At 40.4% G+C, this 25573-nt stretch overlaps 1 protein-coding gene across 1 annotated transcript in view; it reads right to left on the reverse strand.

Moving 5' to 3' along the window:
* Positions 1 to 433: 433 nt before the first annotated feature.
* The window catches only part of LOC126251826 (cholinesterase-like), an 85888-nt gene continuing 60748 nt past the window's right edge, over positions 434 to 25573 (reverse strand). The window contains exons 8-10 of the mRNA XM_049952488.1: positions 17095 to 17224; positions 5705 to 5843; positions 434 to 715 (exon numbers count right to left, since the gene is read on the reverse strand). Coding sequence (XP_049808445.1) covers positions 547 to 715; positions 5705 to 5843; positions 17095 to 17224 — 438 coding nt within the window. The 3' untranslated portion in view covers positions 434 to 546. The remainder of the gene's footprint in view (positions 716 to 5704; positions 5844 to 17094; positions 17225 to 25573) is intronic.

Consider the following 25573-nt stretch of genomic DNA (forward strand, 5'->3'; position numbering starts at 1 on the left):
GCTCAGATAAGAGTATGGTTACAAAAGCAATGTTATCGACTAATTCACGTAGATCGCAGGAAATATTTGAGCTGAAACCGAAACGAGCGTTTTTAACAGCAGTGATTTACGTCAAAATACACTTTTGGATTCAATACTGTCTCAAATACGACGCGTATCGCTTAGAATTTCCTTCTGTTGATCAGTGAAAACGGCTATACAAATAGAGATACGTATCAGAGGAAATCACATTTATCTGATTCACAGGACACCCAGCACTCTATTGCAGTGCAGCAGAAAAAAGTTATTGCAACAGTGAGTTAACTACAATACAAAAGTTATTAAATTTAGCTAAATATATGTTTAGACAAGAACATATCGTGTGAAGTATAATTACGTTTAGTTAAAATAAATGAAAGAAATCACAGACATAAGAATAACTTGTTGAGTAATATTTTATTTCGCAGCTGTTATTTAGAGAAACTACATTTAAAATATTATATGCTACTTCCATGAGTTACTGAACGACAATTTCAGAACTTCCAAGTGACTTCCAATGTGACTCCATCAGTAGGTCCCAGGATATGGTTCTAGCGGTACGTTCTCGTTCCAGAAGTCCATGCGCTCGCCAAGCCTGTCGTGTGCGAGCGAGAAGTTGGCCTGCATCAGCAGGTAGCTGCGGCTGCTCAGGTCGTACGGCTCCCACACCACGGGATCCGCCTCAGGGGTTGGGTTCCTGTGGAAAACGTTCCTGTGAAGCTGTGATTAAGTGTAATTTTGGCGTATTATCATCTGCAATTTACTGGACACATGCCTGAAGCGATTTTGCTATACTTCTTTTTAATGTATCATCACACATCACATGTAGACTATAAGAGAGGAAGCAAAAAGGACTTGGCCTGGACCTGAAATAGCGATTATGCAAATGATGCTTTGTTTCGTTTCCTGGTACCTGCTGCGCAATAACGAAAGACAAGGGTGACATCATCAGACAGTTCCGTCTCTACGATTTCTTAAAATAGCTATGCAGTGTAACATTCATTCAAATAAATAATCCTCAGCACTGTGCTTCCCTCGTATCTGGCAGATTATAATGGGCAACAGTTTTCAAATGGCGGCACTTTTCGTAACCGACATGAAGATCATTTTAGAACTGCTATATATAGGTAAAAATGTTGAAAATTGCGGATTACGATATTACACAAAAGGACATTTAAAGCTTCATGGAAAATCTAACACTATATCGGCATCAGAAGAAACAGTACAGTACGTTTTACGCAAAACTTTGGAATTAATGCAAAAGTGATCTTTCTTTTTGAACAGCTCACAAAGAGTAAAACAGATATTGGCCACTAATAGGCAAGTCTGGTGGTGGAAAAAAATAAGCATCACGTGAGGAGCCGCCTGGCTTCGGAAATTTCTGTAGGGGTAATAGGAATAACTGCAGACATTTCTGTCGACGACTGGGGACGGTGTACAGAACAGCATTACATCGGTATTTACATCATTTGCAGACTAACAACAAATAACCATTACAAGTCGTATGTTTTAGATTGTGTAGTACTTCCACTTCAACGTAGCAATAGCAAATCAGTCGTGTTTATTTTTCCCTGGACAGCAGACAGGTGCTGACGTGTGGACGAGTGGATGCAAAACGGGTAGTCTATATCGACAGGCTTAGTCTACCTAGTGGTACAGTAATGACCGTGAACGAAGCAACAGCGATTGTGACGTGTTTGTGGGAAGAATGTTCGACGCAGAGAACAAACAACCCACACACTAATATGTCGACATATTAAGGTACCAGATATAAAAATAGGAACTTATAATCGTACACCACCCTGTACGTAATGACGGATATTGAAAATGTTCTGTCATGAAAACCTTGTCCGAATGTTATGCAACTGATAATCCAGTATTTTCATGCCTGAAGGAACTGTTGATTAAAAGTTAATCGTTATGCGTGCTTATCTTCAGTATTTTCCGTAAAGAAAAGAGCCATTAGTGCAGATGAAGAATGGTGTGGGAATTTGATGTCCACTGGGTGTATCTAACATTGTCTCAGGAGAAGTTCGTAACAGAGCATGCCCATAGGACGTGTATGTACAGTTTATGCCCTTCTGTCTGATATGGAGAAAGGTCGAGTCATCGCTCTAAGGGACTTGGATTATCATACCGACAGATTGCACTGACTCTTGGCTGTAGTGGAACGTATTCAGACGGACTGGTTAGATGTGGACTTAAGACAACAATGTGGCAAGAACAGTAGATACGACTTTATCCAGGACGCCACCAGGAGAAGATCGTAGGATTATTCGACTTGCTCCAGCAAATAGAAGGATGACACCATCTGCAATCCGGGCAGTGTGCCACCACCAACAGTCCGGGACTGGTTACATATATCCAGAGGTCTCGAGCTGCCCTGAGTTGTTTACATATGACATCACAGAATAGACAGCAGATCGAAAGACTAAACATCTTTTTCCAAACATGTTTCACAGAGGGAGGTCACGCTCTAGGGCCTACTTTAAACCGTCGCACGAACGAGAAAATGGCTGATACCGAAATAAATGACATGATAAAGAAAACCAACTGAAATCACTCGACAGCGGGAAGACCAATGGACCGGACGGAATACGAATACGAATACGATTCCACACAGAGTACGCGGTAGAACTTGCCCCTCTTCTGGCAGCAGTGTACCGTAGGACTTTTCAAAAAGGGTCGTCGAACAGATGCTAAAAGCTTTGGGCGCTTATCTCTGAAGTCGATAAGATCTAGCACCGAAAGGAGCGATCGTGTGAAACCAAACTCGCTATGTTCGCCCACGAGACCCACAACGCTTTAGATACGGTTCCCAGATATCTGCCATGTTCCTTGACGCTTGCGTACTGCCACCTAATAAACAAACTACGAGTGTTCGGAATACCAGACCACCTGTCTGACTGGACTGAAACGTTTCTAGCAAACAGAACGCAGCACGTCGTTCTCAAGGGAGAGAAAGAAGTCTTCAGACGTAAAAGTGATTTCGGGCGAAGCCCAAGGGAGAGTTATAGATTCATTACTTTTCATAGTATGTATAAATGGCATAGTAGAGAACATAGACAGTTCCATGAGGCTTTTAGCTAGTGATGCTATCGTATATAGAGACGTTGCAACGTTAGAAAACAGTAGCTAAATACAGGAAGAGCTCCAGAGGACTGACGCTTGTTGCGAGGAGTGGCAATTGATCCACAACATAAACAAATGTAGCGTATTGTGTATACATCGATAGAAAGACCCATTTTTATCTATAGCTATGCGTATGGAGCGATTTAAAGTACGACAGCCCCATATAACTAATTATTAAACATTGCTCATTAGTATGGGATCCGTATCAGATAGAATTGGCAGAGGAAACAGAGAAGATGTAAGAAGATCAGCACCTGTCGTTACAGGTTCATTTTGTAAACACGAAAGCGTCACAGGGATGATCAAGCAATTCCAGTGGTAGGCGCTACAACGGAGGCGTTGTGAATCGAGGTGTGGTTTATTATTAAAGTTCCAAGAGTATATTTTCCTCGAAAACTTAACAAATGTATTACTTTCTCCTACGTACATCTCACGAAAAGACCAGAAAGATAAAACTAGAGACTGTCTGAGAAATTTTAATAAAACTAGGGAAATTTGATATTCATTATTATAGGTTTCCAGCTAGAATGGGATAAATTTGTCGATAATTTTTTTTGCTGGAAATTTACTACATTTATTCGCAACTGTAACAGGAAAGGAGCGACAAAGTGTCCTCCACCGCACGGTGGCTTGTGTGGTATAGATGCAGATATAGATGTAGGCAGAGACTTGTATGGTTAGAGACGAGGTCCTCTCGACCACTGAATGGGAAGTACATGGACTCGAATACTAATGATACCATAGGTTTTACTTAGTAGGAGCACTGCAATGGGACCAACAGACGTGCTATTTCAGGTAGTAAGGCCAGTTTTATTAAGTTCTATTCAAAAATAGAAAAAGGGAGAGAACTGTGACATGTGGTAATCAGCCAATAAAAAGAATCGAAACAACACAATTTCTTGGAGTGCACTTTGACAAGAAAATGAACTGGTCTTCGCATATAATAGATCTCTGTGAGACGCTTAGGTCTGCTACGTATGCTTTACAGGTTGTCACTACATGTGTTGAACGTAAAACTGCAAAAGTGGCATACTATGGCTATTTTCACTCATTCATTGAATACGGCATTATGTTTTGGGCCAACAAGCCATTAGCAAGGAAAGTGTTCATTGCCCAAAAGCGAGCCTTAAGAGTTATATGTGGATTGCGCTCAAGACACTCATATAGGAATAGCTTTCGAAAACTTAAAATATACACAACTACATTCCAATATATTTTTTCTCTCATGTGTTTTGTGAATAAAAATATAGAGATGTTTCAACCAAACAGTAATTATCATGAGCATAACACACGGAGGAAGAATGACATACACAGCAAAAATAGAAATCTGAAATTGGTGCAAAAGGGGGTCCGCTGTACTGGAACAAAACTCTTCAATGCTCTTCCTCCTGAAATAAAGATAGAGATTCATAACAAGAGTAAGTTTAAGAAAGCGTTAAAAATATTTCTCCGAGAAAAAGCTTTTTTCAGTGTAGATGAACTTTTAAATAAATAAACTGTAAAGTTATAGTATTATATAATACAAAATGACATAATGCTACTAAGAATGTCATTTAACTTGAGCTCTATATCCGCTTGAGCTCTGTATCGGTTTTTCGGTAGTGCTTTAATGATTCTAAAAAATATGTATCTTCTCATTTCTGAATTGCTACCCAAAGAAATTACTGTATAAATTTTTATATAATTATGTACTCAAATGTTTGTATATGCTATAAGATTATCATATTGTACTTGTAAAAAATTGATTCGTTCCACGTCCTTGTGAACCCAACACAGTTGGACCTATGGAACACGAAATAAAATGAAATCAAATCAAATGGAAGCAGCTACAGCGGTTACAGCAAGCCGACGTTTACGTCCAGCAGTGCCAATGACGCCATTTGCAGGGGATGCCACAGTGGACAGCTCATCGTCAACGACGTTATTTCACCATTTTTACTTCTACCACATAAGTTGCCCTCAAAAGATCTTTGAACTGTACGACCTGTAGAGCAATTGTTTGGCTGTATAATTAAAACATTTCAGTACGTACAACCAAGTGACCTCTACATACTAAACAACGGAATCTCCTGCCGCAGGGAATATGAAAAGAAAAACATATTTAGGCATAGCGAAAAAAACACAGTTTGCAGCACAACCATTGCTTATCATGTTCTACAAAATTTTAATAAAACTGGGATCCGTTCAGGTCCTTACTATCGGTTTCCAGCAAAATCGGAACAAATATTTTGCTGGAAACACGATTTTTTACGTGTTAATAATGTTACTTACTGGGAAGGTCTGCTGAGGTAAAACATCTTTATCTCTCATACTTCACCACAGTAATAAGAAAGACAGAATAGGTGATTTATTTTCTACATATTGTGGTATTTGTTTGATAAATATAATATTATGCACTGAATATAGAACGTGAAATACTACTAATCACTGAAACAACTTCAATCTCTTGAAGAATTACTTGAACACACGCTAATGGACATTTGGATTTCTCTAAGCTCTCCTCTGAGCTGCTCTGTTAGCATTACTTGGTTTTAGTAACCACAAGGATTCATACCCGTATTTCACGAAGTTGGTCCACAGGCGCAGCATATTCCTCCGTACTTGATCCTCTTCGGATTGTGGGTCCAAGTTATAATTAGTGTCACCATTATAACGGAGGAAGAGGAATCCTTGTTCTCCTTCGTGTTCAACACCTGAAATAGAGATGTGTTCCGGTCAACATATTATGTTTGCTCGTAGCACTGAATGATGGGTTGCACAAGTAGATTAAACAACTGCACAGAATACACCGATGGCGTAAGACTAAGGTCCTTCATTCATTTAAGAAAAGTGAAAACTGTCGCCTTTTGTTTTGTTCTTCAGTTTTATTATCCGATTACCGGTTTCCAATCGCTAAACGATTTATTATCATATGGTACAAATTTATTGACTGTCTGCAGCAGTGTGGGAGTCGTGTAGCTATGGCGAGATGTACAAAGAAACGTTTAAGCACTTTGCGGCCAGAATGCATTTCATGAGATCAATTTCGTTGTTTTACTTACAGTTCTTAGTGTCCGTTGGTTGATTGTTGGTGCACACAGCATTATCGAAAACATAATGAATGTTATCCAGTGACATTAATTTTACTGCACATCACACACTTAACCACAGGTAAAATGCTCCACATGCTTTACAAAAACTAAATAAAAGTAAAAGTACAGCTAAAGTTATGTCAAAGAGTATGTGGTCGCGACAGTAAGTATGTATCTATTTCTCTGTAGCAAAAATAATAAGTACTTATAAAGTTGTCATGTGATATTTATAAAATCTATTAAACAAAAAGTTTCAAAGATAATGCATTTACAATTTTAGCAATAAAAATTCGTTTGCCGTTTCTTTTGTCTTTTATTTTACGAAGATTGATAACATTTATGAAATTAATAATAAACATCTCAGAATTGCTATTTTTTATAAATAATGAAAACAGCGTGGTATGTGGGAGGAGGAGATTGTGTGTGTGCACACGCGCACACACGCACTAGAAGGAGAGAGAGAGAGAGAGTTGAGTAGTTGTGCCAATTTGGAAGAGAGAGAGGGAATGGGCGAAGGGAGATATTTTTAGTTATTTAGTTTTTAAAGTTAGTGATTCTTTGAAATTTTGGAAAAATGGGTTATTTGCTAAGTCTGTTTGTTCATTTAAGATGGGCTGTCTCTGACGATGACATTGTAATTCTGTCAGAGACAGCAAAGGACTTGGAAGAGCAGTTGAATGGAATGGATAGCGTCTTGAAAGGAGGATATAAGATGAACATCAACAAAAGCAAAACAAGGATAATGGAATGTAGTCGAATTAAGTCGGGTGATGCTGAGCGAATTAGATTAGGAAATGAGACACTTAAAGTAGTAAAGGAGTTTTGCTATTTGCGGAGTAAAATAACTGATGATGGTCGAAGTAGAGAGAATATAAAATGTACACTGGCAATGGCACGGAAAGCGTTTCTGAAGAAGAGAAATTTGTTAACATCGAGTATAGATTTAAGTGTCAGGAAGTCATTTCTGAAAGTGTTTGTATGGAGTGTAGCCATCTATGGAAGTGAAACATGGACGATAAATAGTCTGGACAAGAAGAGAATAGAAGCTTTTGAAATTTGGCGCTACAGAAGAATGCTGAAGATTAGATGGGTAGATCACATAACTAATGAGGAAGTATTGAATAGGATTGGGGAGAAGAGACGTTTGTGGCACAGCTTGACCAGAAGAAGGGATCGGTTGGTAGGACATGTTCTGAGGCATCAAGGGATCACAAATTTAGTATTGCAGGGCAGCGTGGAGGGTAAAAATCGTAGAGGGAGACCAAGAGATGAGTACACTAAGCAGATTCAGAAGGATGTAGGTTACAGTAAGTACTGGGAGATGAAGATGCTTGCACAGGATAGAGTAGCATGGAGAGCTGCATCAAACCAGTCTCAGGACTAAAGACAACAACAACAACAACAATTTTCTTTTTGGGTGAAAATCTCTAATTGAATCAGGAGGTCCTTTTTCATTACTTTCTCTATAATGTGTAGGATATTGAGAATTGTATTGATGTTTGTAATTGAAAGACTGTTTTGTGCCAGGTGGGCTGCAAAACTACATATACTTTAATTTTTTAAACACAGCGCATCTGTGCGTTTTTTGTATCGAATTTCAGAGTTTCGTCCTGTTTGTCCTATGTAATGGCAGGAGCACCTGCCGCAAGTTAATTTATGTATAACAGATATGTGAGAAGTGGCCTGGCTGTTTTACTGTTATTAACTTCTTTTGTACTTTGTAGATTGAGTGGTAACTTGTTTTTACATTCTGTGGTTGTTATTGAGGGCTGTGTTTTTGTTGCTGTTCGGTTAGTTTTGATCTTTTCATCTAATTTGTCAATTATGGATGGGTCATAATTACTGCTGTGGGCTGTTGTACTTAAAATGTTTAATTCTTTGGTTTTTACATCAGGTTCAGCATGAATTTTGTTTACATGATTCAGTGCTGATCTAAAAAATTCTAATTTGTGTTGATTTTGGTGGTATACTGTGTTATTTATAATGACAGCTACAGTAATGATTTAGAAACCAAATTTTTCAAAGCAAACAAAATTGAAAATGAGAGGGTCATTTATTATAAATGATATGTTGATAAAGCATTGACACTGTACAATGGGACAACCACTGAAGCAGAATGCTTAGCTGAGAAACTTAATAATATACATCCTGAAATACAATATACAGCTGAACATCATCATGCCACCCAAAACAACAAAATTAGCATTTTTAGATCAGTACTCAACCGAATAAAAGAAGTCATGATGAACCTGATGCAAAAACCAAGAATTAAATATTTTAAAGACAACAGCCCACAACAGTAATTATGACCCATCCATAATTGACAAATTAGATGAAAAGATAAAACCAACCGAACAGCATCAACAACACAGCCCTCAGTAGCAGAAGAAACTAAATATGTCTCCATGCCATCCCTTGGCAACATCTCATACCCCCTTGAAAAACTGTTTTAATCACAAAATGTCAAAACAAGTTAGCACACAATCAAAAAATTTCAAAAAAAGATAATAAAACTAAACAACCAGACTACTTCTCAAACATCTGGTATATATAAATAAATCTGTGACAGGTGCTCCTGCTGCTACTACATAGGATAAACAGGACGAAATAAACACAGATGCACTACGTTTAAAATATTCAAATAAATTTAATTTTGTAGCCAATCTAGCACAAAACATTCAATTACAAACATCAAAGCAAAACTCCACATCCCACAAATTCTAGACAAAGTAATGAAAACGGACACCCCATAACAATTAGAAATTTTCGCCCATAACGAAAATTCACCCCACACCGTCTTACATGAACAAGCAGACTTAGCAAATAACACTTTTTTCAAAATTTCAAAGAATAATTACACCTGAAAAACGAAATAATTAAAAGACTCTCTTCCACATCTACACACACACACACACACACACACAATATACTCCCGCACACCACTGCTTTTTTATTATTTATAACGAAATAGTAGTGCTGAGATGTTTATTATTTATTTCAGGAGTGTTATCAATCTTCGTTAAACAAAAGATCCAACTGTACATAAGTGCAAGCCCCAAGAACATTGCCAATGCAGTAGAGAGTATGAACGCAGATCTTTGCTCTGTTTCTCGATGGGCAAAGAACCTAGGTCTGAAACTAAACCCCAAGAAACCCAGGTCATACTTATATCTCATCCAAAGTTAATCAGCCGGTACTTTCGCGAAACAGTCCCTCAAATACTCCTCAATGGTACCCAACTACCATACCAAAAAACAGTAAAAGACCTTGGAATAATCTTGGATGAACACCTAAACTGGGAAAAACAAACAGTCACAGCTTGCCGGAAATCGCTCTCCCCCCTACATGCAATTCAAAAATTTAGAAAAATATTTCCAGCCCATGTTAAACAAAAATTTGTCCAAACACTAGTCTTGCCTAATCTTTACTACTGTGATGCAGTTCAACACGGCACAAATAGCGAAAATTCGAGATGCCTCGAGCTAGTGATGAATGCCTGCGTTAGATACGTGGGCAATATACGGTTGTATGATCATATCAGTCCTTCATACTCCCAGCTAGGTTGGATACGCCCACATAACGCACGCGATCTCCACACGATGTGCCTACTTCATCAATTTCTTAGCCACTGGTGCCCCCAATACTTTTCTTCTCACATTAAACACCTATCATCATTCCACAACCGCAACACCAGATCGGATACGTTTAGCATCTTGGTTGTACCTTTACATAACACAAAATCTTTCTCCGTGTCATTCTCCATCTCAGCCATACGACTATGGAACGCGCTCCCCTGTGATCTGCGTCTTATCCAGAACCACTCAACATTCAAGAGGGAACTCAAAGCTTACATACACTCCTGGAAATTGAAATAAGAACACCGTGAATTCATTGTCCCAGGAAGGGGAAACTTTATTGACACATTCCTGGGGTCAGATACATCACATGATCACACTGACAGAACCACAGGCACATAGACACAGGCGACAGAGCATGCACAATGTCGGCACTAGTACAGTGTATATCCACCTTTCGCAGCAATGCAGGCTGCTATTCTCCCATGGAGACGATCGTAGAGATGCTGGATGTAGTCCTGTGGAACGGCTTGCCATGCCATTTCCACCTGGCGCCTCAGTTGGACCAGCGTTCGTGCTGGACGTGCAGACCGCGTGAGACGACGCTTCATCCAGTCCCAAACATGCTCAATGGGGGACAGATCCGGAGATCTTGCTGGCCAGGGTAGTTGACTTACACCTTCTAGAGCACGTTGGGTGGCACGGAATACATGCGGACGTGCATTGTCCTGTTGGAACAGCAAGTTCCCTTGCCGGTCTAGGAATGGTAGAACGATGGGTTCGATGACGGTTTGGATGTACCGTGCACTATTCAGTGTCCCCTCGACGATCACCAGTGGTGTACGGCCAGTGTAGGAGATCGCTCCCCACACCATGATGCCGGGTGTTGGCCCTGTGTGCCTCGGTCGTATGCAGTCCTGATTGTGGCGCTCACCTGCACGGCGCCAAACACGCATACGACCGTCATTGGCACCAAGGCAGAAGCGACTCTCATCGCTGAAGACGACACGTCTCCATTCGTCCCTCCATTCACGCCTGTCGCGACACCACTAGAGGCGGGCTGCACGATGTTGGGGCGTGAGCGGAAGACGGCCTAAGGTGTGCGGGACCGTAGCCCAGCTTCATGGAGACGGTTGCGAATGGTCCTCGCCGATACCCCAGGAGCAACAGTATCCCTAATTTGCTGGGAAGTGGCGGTGCGGTCCCCTACGGCACTGCGTAGGATCCTACGGTCTTGGCGTGCATCCGTGCGTCGCTGCGGTCCGGTCCCAGGTCGACGGGCACGTGCACCTTCCGCCGACCACTGGCGACAACATCGATGTACTGTGGAGACCTCACGCCCCACGTGTTGAGCAATTCGGCGGTACGTCCACCCGGCCTCCCGCATGCCCACTATACGCCCTCGCTCAAAGTCCGTCAACTGCACATACGGTTCACGTCCACGCTGTCGCGGCATGCTACCAGTGTTAAAGACTGCGATGGAGCTCCGTATGCCACAGCAAACTGGCTGACACTGACGGCGGTGGTGCACAAATGCTGCACAGCTAGCGCCATTCGACGGCCAACACCGCTGGTCCTGGTGTGTCCGCTGTGCCGTGCGTGTGATCATTGCTTGTACAGCCCTCTCGCAGTGTCCGGAGCAAGTATGGTGGGTCTGACACACCGGTGTCAATGTGTTCTTTTTTCCATTTCCAGGAGTGTATTAGGGACGGTATAGCCACCATTTTTGTGCCCTTCTCATGTCTTTCTTTCTCCTCTCCATCATAGCTTCGAATTTTACCATCCTACTTCTCTTCCTCTAACCTATCTACCTCTTCTATATCTCTTTCACCCAATTCTATCGTCTTATGTCTCTGCTCGATGAGAATAACTCACAAGCTGCAATAATATAACGATAAAATTTCCAACTAGCAATAGGACTGACATTCATAAAAGAAAAATATGTTTACTTTCATATACATAGTCATTACTACTACTATTTTTATTATTATTAATTGTTATAATTATTTTTTGATTGTTATAATTAACATTGTACTACTTTTATAATCTCTATTTTTTTCTTTAACATTAATACTGTATAACATGTTATATGTCCATGATATTCTGTAGAAACTGAAATTTGTTCAATCTGAGTATGCCTGGTTAGGTGTAAGAGAAAGCCTGAAGGCCCTAATCTTGCCAGGTAAAATAAATGTATATATATATATATATATATATATATATATATATATATATCAAACGAAATTTCATTGCTAAAATTGTAGATGTAATATTTTCTAAACTAATCCTTTAAGAGATTTTATAAATATCACATGACAACTTTAACATATAACTACATCTTATTTTTGCTATAGAGAAATAGATACATCCTTACTGTCATCACTGTGTAATGCAAGAGCAGAATAAAGAGTCTCTCTGCCCTAAGACAAACTTCTTGACATAACTTACTGCTGTACTCCTTCGATTATTTACATTTTATGAAGCATGTGGAACGTGTTACCTGTGGCTAAGTGTGTGATGTGCAGTAAAACTAACGTCACTGGAAAACATTCATTATATTTTTCACGATACTGTGAGCATCAACAATCAACCAACGGATACTAATAACTGTACGTAAAGCAACAAAACTGATCTCATGAAGTGAATAATGCTCGCCACACTCAGTGGTTACATGTTTCGTTTATACATCTTGCCACAGCTACACGACGTCCAGAGTGCTGCAGATAGTCAGTAAATATGTACCATCTGATGATGAATCGCTAGGCAGTTCGAAACCAGTAATGAGATAATAAAATTGAAGAACAAATCAAAAGGCGAATGGTTGCAGTAATTTCAAGAAACCATTATTCATCACAGTCACAGTGACCCTCATCCATAATGGATAAAAGTTTTGATAAGAAGACCTTCTTATGAAACAAGTCTTACTTCAATCACAGTCTTTGTTGTACACTCACTACCAAGAATCAGCAGTACACTTACTAAGTTAAGGGAACCCAGTCATCATGGTCCGTGGTTTTTAATAATATTTTGAAATTTAATAGCTCAAAAACTTTAATAGATATTGGACTGAAACTCTAACCAGATAATTTGTACATTGACTGAAAAAAATTAAAACTATGGAGTACATAGTGGCGTAAATACTGATATTTATAGTATCTATTGAATTTCGTGTAATTTTACACTGTACTTCTTCGCTAGTCACGATAAAAGGGCAAAACAAATGTTATGGTTTTAATGATTAAATTATTGAAACAGCAAACGAGGAATATCTACATATTTCCTGTTTCGTGTTTTTTAGAAGTCAAATTCTTCTTCCAATAATTTAAAAAAAAAGTGACATGATCCGAATTAAAATACGTAATTCATCGTTGAATAAAGAGGTTCACTGTCTAGGCAAGCATTATATTATTAGTTGTGCAAAACTTTGTTTTTGTAGCTTTAATATTGCATGAAATAATGAGATGTCAGTATGCAAAAATGTTGATTATAGTAAATGTAAACTAAAGGTTTGCATGTCTTTTTATTTTAAATGATAACATGCCAAAACATTTCCACTCCATAATCCTGTTGATTCTAATTGTTCTTGCCATCTTCTTTAGTTTTCTTTCGTTTCTTTGTTGTTCTAGCCGCCTCTGTCATGCTTTTTGCATTTTTTTAAGCTTCAGTGACATGTTTCCTGTCCACTTGTAGCATCCCATTTTTCATGCTAGTCTTTCATGGTTTTTATTCTGCTTCTTAATCCATCATTAAAACATATTATTGCGTCCACCTCACCAATCTGAAGAGGTGACATGCCAACAAAAAGAGTTTTCAAGCATTCTCAAATCTATTGAAGCTTCCAATCGGAATCTTTGTTTTGCCCCGTAAACATTTTGCTAGGATTTCAGAATCTGAATGATCTTTACAGATAGGCTTTAGTTCTGTCATAAAAATTTCTGAAATGATGTTAGCCTGTGTGCGTTTTTGTCCATTTGCTTGACATCTATCGTACTTGTACCATGAAGTGTTTCCTTTTGGGCAGAGGCCATGCTGTGTATGCTCGTAGTTGCCCAAATTACTTTTCTCATCTCACTGACATTTTCGCTGTTTCTTCTGACGGCTAGGCCATAATATTCTGTGATGTTTCTATTTCTGATTTGGTGAGTGTGCCTTTCTACCATCTGCTTTGTCATTAGTGAGGCTTTTTTTTTCCTGGCATCTCTTTGCAGATTCCTAAGTCTTGCCCCCATTCTCTTCCGCACATGTCCTATATATTAATTTTTGTTTCACTCTATGGTTTAGCAGCCACAATACTACTAAAGTTTTTACAGACATCATCACCAAGTTGGTGAGTGTATCACATACCATGTCTAGCAAGACCTACTAAAAATAGAGACTGCATCCTTGCTTCCCATACCACTACTGAAACCTTCAAAGTTTTTGTCACATTTGCGTACATTTACCTTACTGGCACAACTTTGGCAGTGTTTTATCGGACATTCATAGTCTAACACCTTGCCTGCATCTACAGAAGCAACTGTGACAGTTCCATTCAGTGATGTACATCCTCTCTTCTGCCAGGAACCGTCCAATGCAGCAATAATATCAGAAGATTGACAAATATCTATAGTTTCTTTTGTGGCCCTCTGCACAGATGCTTCACTGACTTCTTTTAGGGCGTTGTGCAAATGTTTACAACAGCTCTCAAATTTGACAGCAGTAGGAGTTCCATCGTACCACAGAACATCTCGTCTGCTTTTCTTCTCTTTCTAATACACCTCATGGCTTAAGCAATGCGAATTTTCACTTTACTATTTTGCATGTTTCAGGAGATGTTATTGTACATTTCGTTACTTTACAGACTTGACATACCAGTAATATTTTGCTGGATCGGCCTCATCTCTTACTTACGTTTTCACTAAACGTAAGGGATTATTCATTATTATAGTATTTACATTGAGCGGCAGACAAAAGCAATTCTGAAATCTTTCACTTACTAATTCAAATGTAACCGCTACTTTCACTGTTTACAACACCAGCATCTTGTTCATTTTCGGTAAGATGTTTCAATTCGCCTTTTGAAGCACTGCTGACAAAGTTTTATTCCTAACCTCATTTCACAGCAGCGTAACAGTTTCTTCATTTTTACGGTTTCCAACAACAATCTTGGAACGATTACCGTAAAATTTACGACTGAAATCAAACATATTCGTTACTGTCATTGTAAAATGTAAAATAGCTGACATCTGAAGTCACAACAATAAGTTTATAAGACGACTGCTAGTGGAAAACGTAAGTAAACTGAAGTAAACTACTTCTATAGACAGAAAGATCGATTGAAGTAAATCCCTGCTCATATTACTGTCGATATGTTCCTCAAGGTTATTACACAAATGAGTTGCTATGGAAATAGCTGCGCAAAAATTAAACAACCAGACATTATAGAAAAGGTTTTGTGTTTGACAGTAACGTAACAGCTAAGCACTCATGGGTCGCATCTATTTTAGAAAGGCATTTAAACACGGAAATGATGAGGTACTATAAATGGAGTTTGATGATGATGATGATGATAAAGATCCATACTCCTTGATAGAGAGTAGGGGGAAGACGCGCACCGCCATACTAGACAAGGTCCTAGTGGGAGTGGTTTTCCATTGCCTTCCTCCAACCGTAATGGGGATGAATGATGATGATGAAGACGACACAACAACACCCAGTCATCTAGAGGCACGTCAAAATCCCTGACCCCGCCAGGAATCGAACCCGGGACCCCGTGCTCGGAAAGCGAGAACGCTACCGCGAGACCACGAGCTGCGGGGAAGTATATATTTTTAACACCAGGAAGAATCACAGAGTTTTATTAAATAAAAAAATTGATGTTGGGCACTCGCGACCTCCAGGACCCCTTAATGTGTGTTTTAAATATTACACAAAATTCAAGTACAACCTTTGACGAAAAGGACAACTGTGTTTACAGTATGAGCACATTGGACACCGCAGTATTTTGTATACAGTACCATTTCGATAAAGAGTGATGCTCAATCTGTAGCTTTCTTTCACCAGCCGGCCGGGGTGGCCGAGTGGTTCTAGGCGCTACAGTCTGGAACCGCGCGACCGCTACGGTCGCAGATTCTAATACTGCCTTGGGCATCGATGTGTGTGATGTCCATAGGTTAGTTGGGTTTAAGTAGTTCTAAGTTCTAGGGGACTGATGACCTCAGAAGTTAAGTCCCATAGTGCTCAGAGCCATTTGAACCATTTACTTTTCTTTCAGCAAAGCTACCCATTCATACAATTGAGGCTAGACACCCACTGGATTTGTCTCCCAACATATTTTCTTTGTGTCGTTTCTCTGTGGGAAACGCGATATAATCCAAACAGACGCAGTTATACTAAGGACGTAAACATCAGCAGTTCTTCCACGGAATTGGTACTGGTAAATCTTTCGCATGTCCGTTTGTGTACTGCATCCTGTCCCTTCTGCTTGTGTTTTCTATACATTCCTTTCCACGCTGATTCTGCAGAGAACCTCCTCATTCCTTCCCTAATCGGTCCACCTAATTTTCAGTATTCTTCTGTAGCATCTCATCTCAAATGATCCGATTCACTTCTGTTCTGGTTTTCCAGCAGTCCACGTTTCACTGCCAAATACTGATGTGCTCCAAACACAGGTTCTTAGAAATTTCTTCCTCAAATGGAGGCCTATGTTTGATACTAGTAGATTTCTCTTGGGTAAGGATGCTCATTTTGACAGTGATAGCTATTTTCTATGTCCTCACAACTCACAGTCAAATCCATTCCATAGCCTACCGCTGCGCCAAAATGTGTCGTAACATGATGACCTTCGTTCGAAGTGTCGCAACTGTAGTACTGGTGTTGGCAAAACTATCCATTATTGCATATTAAGATTCTAAGCCTAATATAGTCGTCATGTGGAATTTTCCAAGAGTAAATCTAAAAATAAGTAATAATAGAACCAAGATAAGACTTTTCTTGTCCAGCCTGTTTAGAATTATGTAAATAAAGACGCGGAGCATCAGCAACTATAGGGAAGAATTTCAGAAATAATAGCACTTTTATTACAGACATGATCAAGTGTGGCTACGACAGGCATCAAGAGTCCATCCAGGTGCGAGATGGAGCAGACTTGCGTTGCTTGAAACAGCCAGACTTGATAATGCCCTGGGAAGCCAAAACTGTTCACGGCTAAAATAAATCTGCAACTTTTTCAATTGGTGCTGAATTTTCTTTTTATAGAAAAAACAAGAGAAGAATGGTGCGGAATTCAGTTTCGCAAAACGATCTCCGCTTGAACTTACCCCATTCGTTCTTGGGTACGTTTACCCCGCGATAGTCGAACTCGTAGTAGTAGACTGTCAGATCAGTAACTTCCACTATTCTTCTGACGAGTGCGTCGGTGGGGTTGAAGAAACTCATGTCTTGACTAAGCTGGAAAAAAAATTGAGACAAATGTGTTACAACAGAGTTCGCTGGTACATTTATCATAGTTTAAGAGGTCCAAAGGTATGTGATTTTCTCAAGGCTTGTCCAGCTCAAAAATTAAAGAAGACACCGCCCCACCGAAAATGATATAAGGAGATTCGACAGGCACGGTCGCACGTCAGACACTATTAAGCACTAAATATCACTGACTTCGTCTGAAAAAATTCGCGGAAATTGTCGTTCAATTGATTCATTAATGGAGCAATGATAGCTGAAACCTCTAACAGAAATTCTGGTCGAGTCTTGGCGAAGATTTCAACGTTGATGTTAATCTCGCTCACAACCTAAACGTTGCTACTTTGTGCTCACAAGTAGAAAATTCAAATCATTCCGAAATTTGTAACATCAACCAAGAATTTTTGTCAACGGTTTTGCATTAAAATATTTTTTCACCTATAACTTTGCCTTACTCTAGTATATCTTTGCTACATATTCCACCGTATATCTTTGCTACATCTTCCGTATACCAATAAATCATTTATGATATTCGTATTATTCCTGCTACCTATGTATCCTGTTAACAGACATAAATAGGAGGTAGCTGAGTGCTGATGCTGGGATACATTTTCACCTCTGATAGTCGCCGCCAAAGGAAAATGCGGTTGTAATCACCAACAAATGGGTTAACGTCCTGGACTGAATCCCACAGTTATCCGAGAAAATATGTCTCGCTCCAGATGGTGTAGCGTCCATCAATGGGTCATTAAGCTTAGAAGCCACCTCTGTGCTATTCGAAAGCTGTAGCCATCATGGAGGCACTGGGTGTTGACCTTCCCCTTACCTTTCACTTTTCTTTCTCCCTCACTGTCGCCAACAACAGAAACACGGCGTAAGCGCCCATCCAGAGTAAGATGTTCCGCTGTTTCCCTGAATCGCTACAGGTGAAGGCCGTAGCCTTTTTTTCGCAGATGGTCGTGTTCAATAACCTGCCCCTAACCTACCCAATTATGGTAGGACTATACGCCGGCGTCTGACGGCGACACATGTTCACAAACGAGTAATATCCAAAGAATTTTTTCCAAATGAGACTACTAAGCGCTAACAGGGCACAGGATTCTCATGGATTTCCAATCAAATTTGAGATTGCATACTTTGCGACTTAGCATCTTTTCCCGAGAATCTCTCACTTAACGAATACTTCTACATGACTGACAAATAACACATGTCGTTCCTGATTGTAAAAAAAGTAAGGAGTACGGCTTAATGAATAACAAATCAATATCCGTAATTAAAGCCAAGTGATTTTTCTGATCTTTAATGAGTTGGGTTAGTGTACAGCAAACCCTCACTGACTCAGTGCTGGAGACGAACAGCCAGTGAGCAGCAGCGGCAGTGTAGCAAGTTGCCACATACCATCATTATTTTCAGTTGACGCAACATCATCTACAGTAAACTTTTTCCGTCCTACGAATATAACGTGTGTTACATAACTTATAGGTCTTATAGTGTATTTCTGTATTGGTGGTCACAAACATAAGGTATGGAAAGGTTCAAACCTTTCAGCGTCACATTTCCGAACTATAACGTTAAATTCGTCAATTATTTGGACTTTCGAGATACAAGGTGCGGATCTGAAGTTTTGCATGTAGATAAAACAATATGAGAAAAAAATGTCCTCAACGTCGAGACTGAATCGTTGAATTATTTTAGGAATTATTATGTGTCTTATATTACTATCAGGCGAACAATAGCAGTCGACATAATACATGTTTACTGAATGTAAGTGAACACTAGCTGGCTAACGCTGTGCTGCTAAGAACGGACTGTTAAAAAGTTCGCAGAAGCAAAGTCTTAGGCGCTTTATTTTATGTAAGAGAATTCAGACTGTGTCATCGTTATTTCTGAAGTTGTGCTTGTTGTATTCGTGGTAGTATTGTACTTCCAAATTAGATTCGTCTAAAAGTGTCAGTACAACGAGACGGCGCTCTTTATTTAAATTTTTCACTTAAACGCCGAGCCGAAGATGCTGGCTCCTCGTGGTTGATTGTCTTACAGCAGTTTCCACTTGCTTAGATATGAAGGAATAGGGATTCCGCTCAGTAGTCAGGTACTGACATGAAAAGCACGAACTGTTAGCGACATTATAATTCATTATCATTGGAATATAAAATGGCCTTAGTTCTTAATCTGCAATCCATAGTATCCAGAACAATGCCTTCGCGATTTGGTCGGGAAGACACCTACCGGCATGTGTAGATCTACTTTTTTTTTTTTTTTTTTTTTTTTTTTTTTTTTTTTTTTTTTTTTGAGTCATCAGTCTTCTGACTGCTTTGATGCGGCCCGCCACGGTTTCCTGTCCGGTGCCAACCTCTTCATCTCAGAATAACATTTGCAACCTACGTCCTCAATTGTTTGCTGGACGTATTCCATTCTCTGTCTTCCCTTACAATTTTTACCCACTACAGCTCCCTCTAGCACCATAGAAGTCATTCCCTGGTGTCTTAACAGATGTTCTATCATTCTGTCCTTCTCCTTTTCAGTGTTTTCTACATATTCCTTTCCTCTCCTATTCTGGACAGAACCTCCTCATTCCTTACCTTATAAGTCCACCTACTTTTCAACGTTCGTTTGTAGCACCCACAACACAAATGCTTCGATTCTCTTCTGTTCCGGTTTTCCCAAAGTCTGTGCTCAAAACGTACGTTCTTCCTCAAATTAAGACTTATGTTTGATACTGGTACACATCTCTTAGACAGGAAAACCCTTCTTGCCAGTGATAGTCTGCTTTTGATGTCCCCCTTGCTCTATCTATCATCGGTTATTTTGCTGCCTTTTAGCAGAATTCACTAAGTTTATCTACTTCGTGACCATCAATCCTGATGTTAAGTTTCTCAGTGTTCTCATTTCTGCTACTTCTCATTACTTTCGTTTTTCTTCGATTTACTCTCACTCCATATTCTGTACTCATTAAATTGTCCATTTCTTTCAGCAGATCACGTAATTCTTTTTCACTTTCACTCAGGATACCAATGTCATCAGTGAATCGTATCATTGATATCCTTTCACCATCAGTTTTAATCCCACTTCTGAACCTTTCTTTTATTTCCATCACTGCTTCTTCGTTGTACAGATTAAGCAGTAGGGGCGAAAAACTATATTCCTGCCTTAAGACCTTTTTCATCCGAGCCCTTCGTTCTTGGTAGTCCTCTCTAATTATTCCGTCTTGACTCATGTACATATTTTATGTTACCCGTCTCTCCCTGTAGCGTACCCCTATTTTTCTCAGAATTTCGAATACCTTGCACCATTTTACGTTGCCGAACGCTTTTTCCAGGTCGACAAATCCTAATAACGTGTCTTGATTTTTCTTCAGTCCTGCTTCCATTATTAACTGCAAAGTCAGAATTGTCTCACTGCTGCCTTTACCTTTCCTAATGTCAAACTGATCGTCATCAAACACGTCCTCAATTTTCTTTTCTTATGAACGCCATATGACACGGGTGCTAACACTAGCATAAGCGAAGAAATGTACACTGGAGTATCAAAAGTCATGGGATAGCTCCTGATATCGGGTCGGACCTCCTTCTGCCAGACGTGGTGCAGCAACTCGACGTGGCACGGTCTCAGCGAGTCGTTGGAAGCCCCTTGAAGAGATACTGAACCACGCTGCCTCTACAAGGGTCAACAACTGCGAAAGTGTTGCTGGTGTAGGATTCTGTGCACAAAATTATCTCTGGATTATGTTCCAAAAAAGTCCGATGGGATTCATGTAAGCGATTTGGGTGGCCAAATCATTCGATCGAATTGTCCAGAATGTTTTTCAAGCCAGTCCTGAACAATTCTGGCACGCTGACATGGTGCAGTGTCATCTATAAAAATTCCGTCGTTGTTTGGGAAAATAACGTCCATGAATGGCTACAAATGATCTCCAACTAGCCGAACGTAACCGTTTCCAGTCAATAATCGGTTCGGTTGGACCAGAGGACGCAGACCACTCCATGTGAACACATTATAGAGCCACAACCAACTTGCACAGAGCCTTGCCGACTCCTTGGGTTCATGGCTTCCTGTGGTCTGCACCACACTCGAACCCTACCATCATCTTAGTGCAACTTAAATCGAGACATCTGCGTTTTCCAGTCGTCTAAGCTCCAACCGATATACACTACTGGCCATTAAAATTGCTACACCACGAAGATGATGTGCTACAGACGCGAAATTTAATCGACGGGAAGAAGATGCTGTGATATGCAAATGATTAGCTTTTCAGAGCATTCACACAAGGTTGGCGCCGGTGGCGACACCTACAACGTGCTCACATGAGGAAAGTTTCGAACCGATTTCTCATACACAAACAGCAGTTGACCGGTGTTGCCTGGTGAAACGTTGTTGTGATGCCTCGGGTAAGGGGGAGAAATGCGTATCATCACGTATCCGACGTTGATAAAGGTCGGATTGTAGTCTATCGCGATTGTGGTTTATCGTATCGCGACATTGCTGCTCACGTTGGTCGAGATCCAATGACTGTTAGCAGATTATGGAATCGGTGGGTTCTGGAGAGTAATACGAAACGCCGTGCTGGATACCAACGGCCTCGTATCACTAGCAGCCGAGATGAAAGGCATCTTATCCGCACGGCAGTAACGGATCGTACTACCACTTCTCGATCCCTGAGCTAACAGATGGGAACATTTGCAAGACAAAAACCATCTGCAGGAACAGTTCGACGACGTTTGCAGCAGCATGGACTATCAGCTCGGAGACCATGGCTGCTGTTACCCTTCACGCTGCATCACAGGCAGAAGCCCCTGCGATGGTGTACTCAACAACGAACCTGGGTGCACGAATGGCAAAAAGTCTTTTTTTCGGATGAACCCAGGTTCTCTTTACAGCATCATGATGGTGGCATCTGTGTTTGGTGACATCGCGGTGAACGCCCATTGGAAGCGTGTATTCGTCATCGCCATACTGGCGTATCACCCGGCGTGATGGTATGGGGTGCCATTGGTTACACGTCTCGGTAACCTCTTGTTCGCATTGACGGCACTTTGAACAGTGGACGTTACATTTCAGATGTGTTACGACCCGTGGCTCTACCCTTCATTCGATCCCTGCGAAACCCTACATGTCAGCAGGATAATGCACGACTGCATGTTGCAGGTCCTGTACGGGCCTTTCTGGATTCAGAAAGTGTTCGACTGCTGCCCTGGCCAGCACATTCTCCAGATCTCTCACCAATTGAAAACGTCTGGTCAATGGTGACCGAGCAACTGGCTGGTCACAATACGCCAGTCAATACTCTTGATGAACTGTGGTATCGTGTTGAAGCTGCATGGGCAGCTGTACCTGTACACGCCATCCAATCTCTGTTTGTCTCAATGCCCAGGCGTATCAAGGCCTTTATTATGGCCGGAGGTGGTTGTTCTGGGTACTTATTTCTCAGAATCTATGTACCCAAATTGCGTGAAAATGTAATCACATGTCGGTTCTAGTATAATATATTTGTCCAATGAATACCCGTTTATCATCTGCATTTATTCTTGGTGTAGCAATTGTAATGGCCAGTAGTTTAATCAAGAGACCAGGAGGGTCGCTGAAGACGATGTTGTGCTGTTAGGCAGTTTCGTCGCACTGTTCTGATGGACACGTTCGTCGTAACTCCCACGTTGATTTCTGCAGTTATTTCACGCAATGTTGCTTGTTTGTTAGTACTGACGATTCTACGAAAACACTGCTGTTCTCGGTCGTTAATTTAAGGCTGTCGGCCGCTGCATTGTACGTGGTGAGAGGTAATGCTTGAATTCTCGGCACATTTTTTACACTTTTATCTCGGTATAACAAATTCCCTAACGATTTCAGAAACGGAGTGTCTTGTATGTCAAGCTCCAATTTCTATTTCTATTTCGCGTTAATTCCCGTTGTGCGGCCGTTATCATGACAGGAACCTTTTTACATGAATTTTCAAAGTACAAATAACAGCTCCGCCAATGCACTGCCCTTCTACACTTGGTGTACGTGATACTACAGCTAACTGTAGATGTGTATATCGCTGTAACGAGTATCTTTGCACACAATTTTTGTCCTTTTTAGGCTTCCGTTTCTATCACGTAAATCATTACTGATGCCTTAACGGACGTTCTGACAACCCGTGGCTTCTTTTTGTTTGTGTTTTCCACATAATATTCCTTGCCCAGTGAGTTTTGTGGAGAATCTCTTCTTCTCTTTTCATTTAATTTACTAATTTTCAACGTCATTCCATTAAATGAAATTTTAGAGGAATGGCACATATTCCCCACAAATGATAATCCACTCACATCGCAATTCTATTCTCCAGACATACAATACTTTCCCAAATTAAGGTCTATGCCGGATATTTACAAAGTCCTTTCCGTGAAGAATGCTCGCTGCACGTATGATAGCCTGTTTCGTATGTGTTTCTTGTGTCCTCAATCATCGGTCATTATGCTTCCAAAGTAGCACAATTTTTTCTATTTCAGTTTTACGTGGTCCACAATTTTGATATTAAGGTTGTTCAAATGGTTCAAATGTCTCGGAGCACTATGGGACTTAACTGCTGTGCTCATCAGTCCCCTAGAACATAGAACTACTTAAACCTAAGTAACCTAAGGACATCACACACATCCATGGCCGAGGCAGGATTCGAACCTGCTACCGTAACGGTCGCGCGGTTCCATACTGTAGTGCCTAGAACCGCCCTGCAGTTCCTTAATACCTTCCGCCTTACGGTCTTCTGTCTTCCATTGTTATTGTTACCTATGTTTTTCTTGCATTCTGTATACGTTTAACTATAGCATTTCTATTTTTGTCTTCTATTCCCATTTTTATCTTTGGTTTCTTGAACCAGCTGATATTTAGTCATCTTTCACTACCATGTACACGTGTCTTTCTGCATATTTCAGACGTTTAGCGGTACTTAATGCTGTCGATCACTTTTCTAGTTCAATAGATCCTAAGGATTTCTCTCCGTGTTTCTGTATCTTGCTTACACTGTCAAACACAGTGTTCTGAACTGTTCCTCTTGTACCTTGACTGTTCATAAAATCAAACTGCTCATCATCCAGAAGTACTCAATCTGAACTTCCTTCCTTTTGTATATTATTCCAGGCAATAACTTGGAAACACGAGATGCCACGATGACTGTGCAATAGCTCTGGCGTGTATGGGCCCTCATCTTCGGGATTGTTTAAAAGACAGTCTTCCGAATGTTGAGTGGTATCTCACAAGGACCTCACGCATCAAGATGATTTTAGATATTATGCCGAAGCGTTACCTCTCTCTTCTGTCTTCTTTCAGCGCAGGCCTTCCAACGCTGCACCAAATCCCAATTTTTTACTCTCTATGTCCTTCAAATTGACATCCCTTCATTTTCTCTTCCATCACATTATGAGACAGATTCTTACCCTCGTAGAAGGTTCTAATTCTTATACACTCTTATACACTCTGTTAACTGTGGAATCCCATTCACACTCTAATTTCGATGCTTTTGCTTCAAAAAGTTCCAAAGTTATTTCGACTTTTATATGTGCTAAATGTGTATTTCTTGTTAAACATTTCATTCTCAGTTTCTATACATTTTTCCATGTATACTGTAAGCCATACCGAGCCAAGAAGATTATTATTGGTAAATTTGAGGAAATGGCAAGGAAAGCGTTTCTGAAGAAGAGAAATTTTTTAACATCGAGTTTAGATTTAAGTGTCAGGAAGTCGTTTCTGAAAGTATTTGTATGGAGTGGAGCCATGAATGGAAGTGAAACATGGACGATAAATAGTTTGGACAAGAATAGAATAGAAGCTTTCGAAATGTGGTGCTACAGAATAATGCTGAAGATTAGATGGGTAGATCACATAACTAATGAGGAGGTATTGAATAGAATTGGGGAGAAGAGGAGTTTGTGGCACAACTTGACAAGAAGAGGGGACCGGTTGGCAGGACATGTTCTGAGGCATCAGGGAATCACAAATTTAGCATTGGAGGGCAGTGTGGAGGGTAAAAATCGTAGAGGGAGACCAAGAGATGAATACACTAAGCAGATTCAGAAGAATGTAGGCTGCAGTAAGTACTGGAAGATGAAGAAGCTTGCACAGGATAGAGTAGCATGGAGAGCTGCATCAAACCAGTCTCAGGACTAAAGACCACAACAACAACAACGAGGAGTCGAAAATAGGTGTCGAAAATCGAAAGGCAGACGGAACATTTCTCACCTTAAGAAATTTGTTGAGTAGTAGAGAAAAGATTTTCATAGCCTTGGGTGAGGGTGCACAGAAGAGAGTTATAATGATGAGTAGTATGTGGACGACTACCTGCTGATGTATAAGTCGTTCAGGGAGTACTGA

The sequence above is a fragment of the Schistocerca nitens genome, chromosome 4 (assembly GCF_023898315.1).
Source record: "Schistocerca nitens isolate TAMUIC-IGC-003100 chromosome 4, iqSchNite1.1, whole genome shotgun sequence".
Classification (NCBI taxonomy): Eukaryota; Metazoa; Arthropoda; class Insecta; order Orthoptera; family Acrididae; genus Schistocerca; species Schistocerca nitens.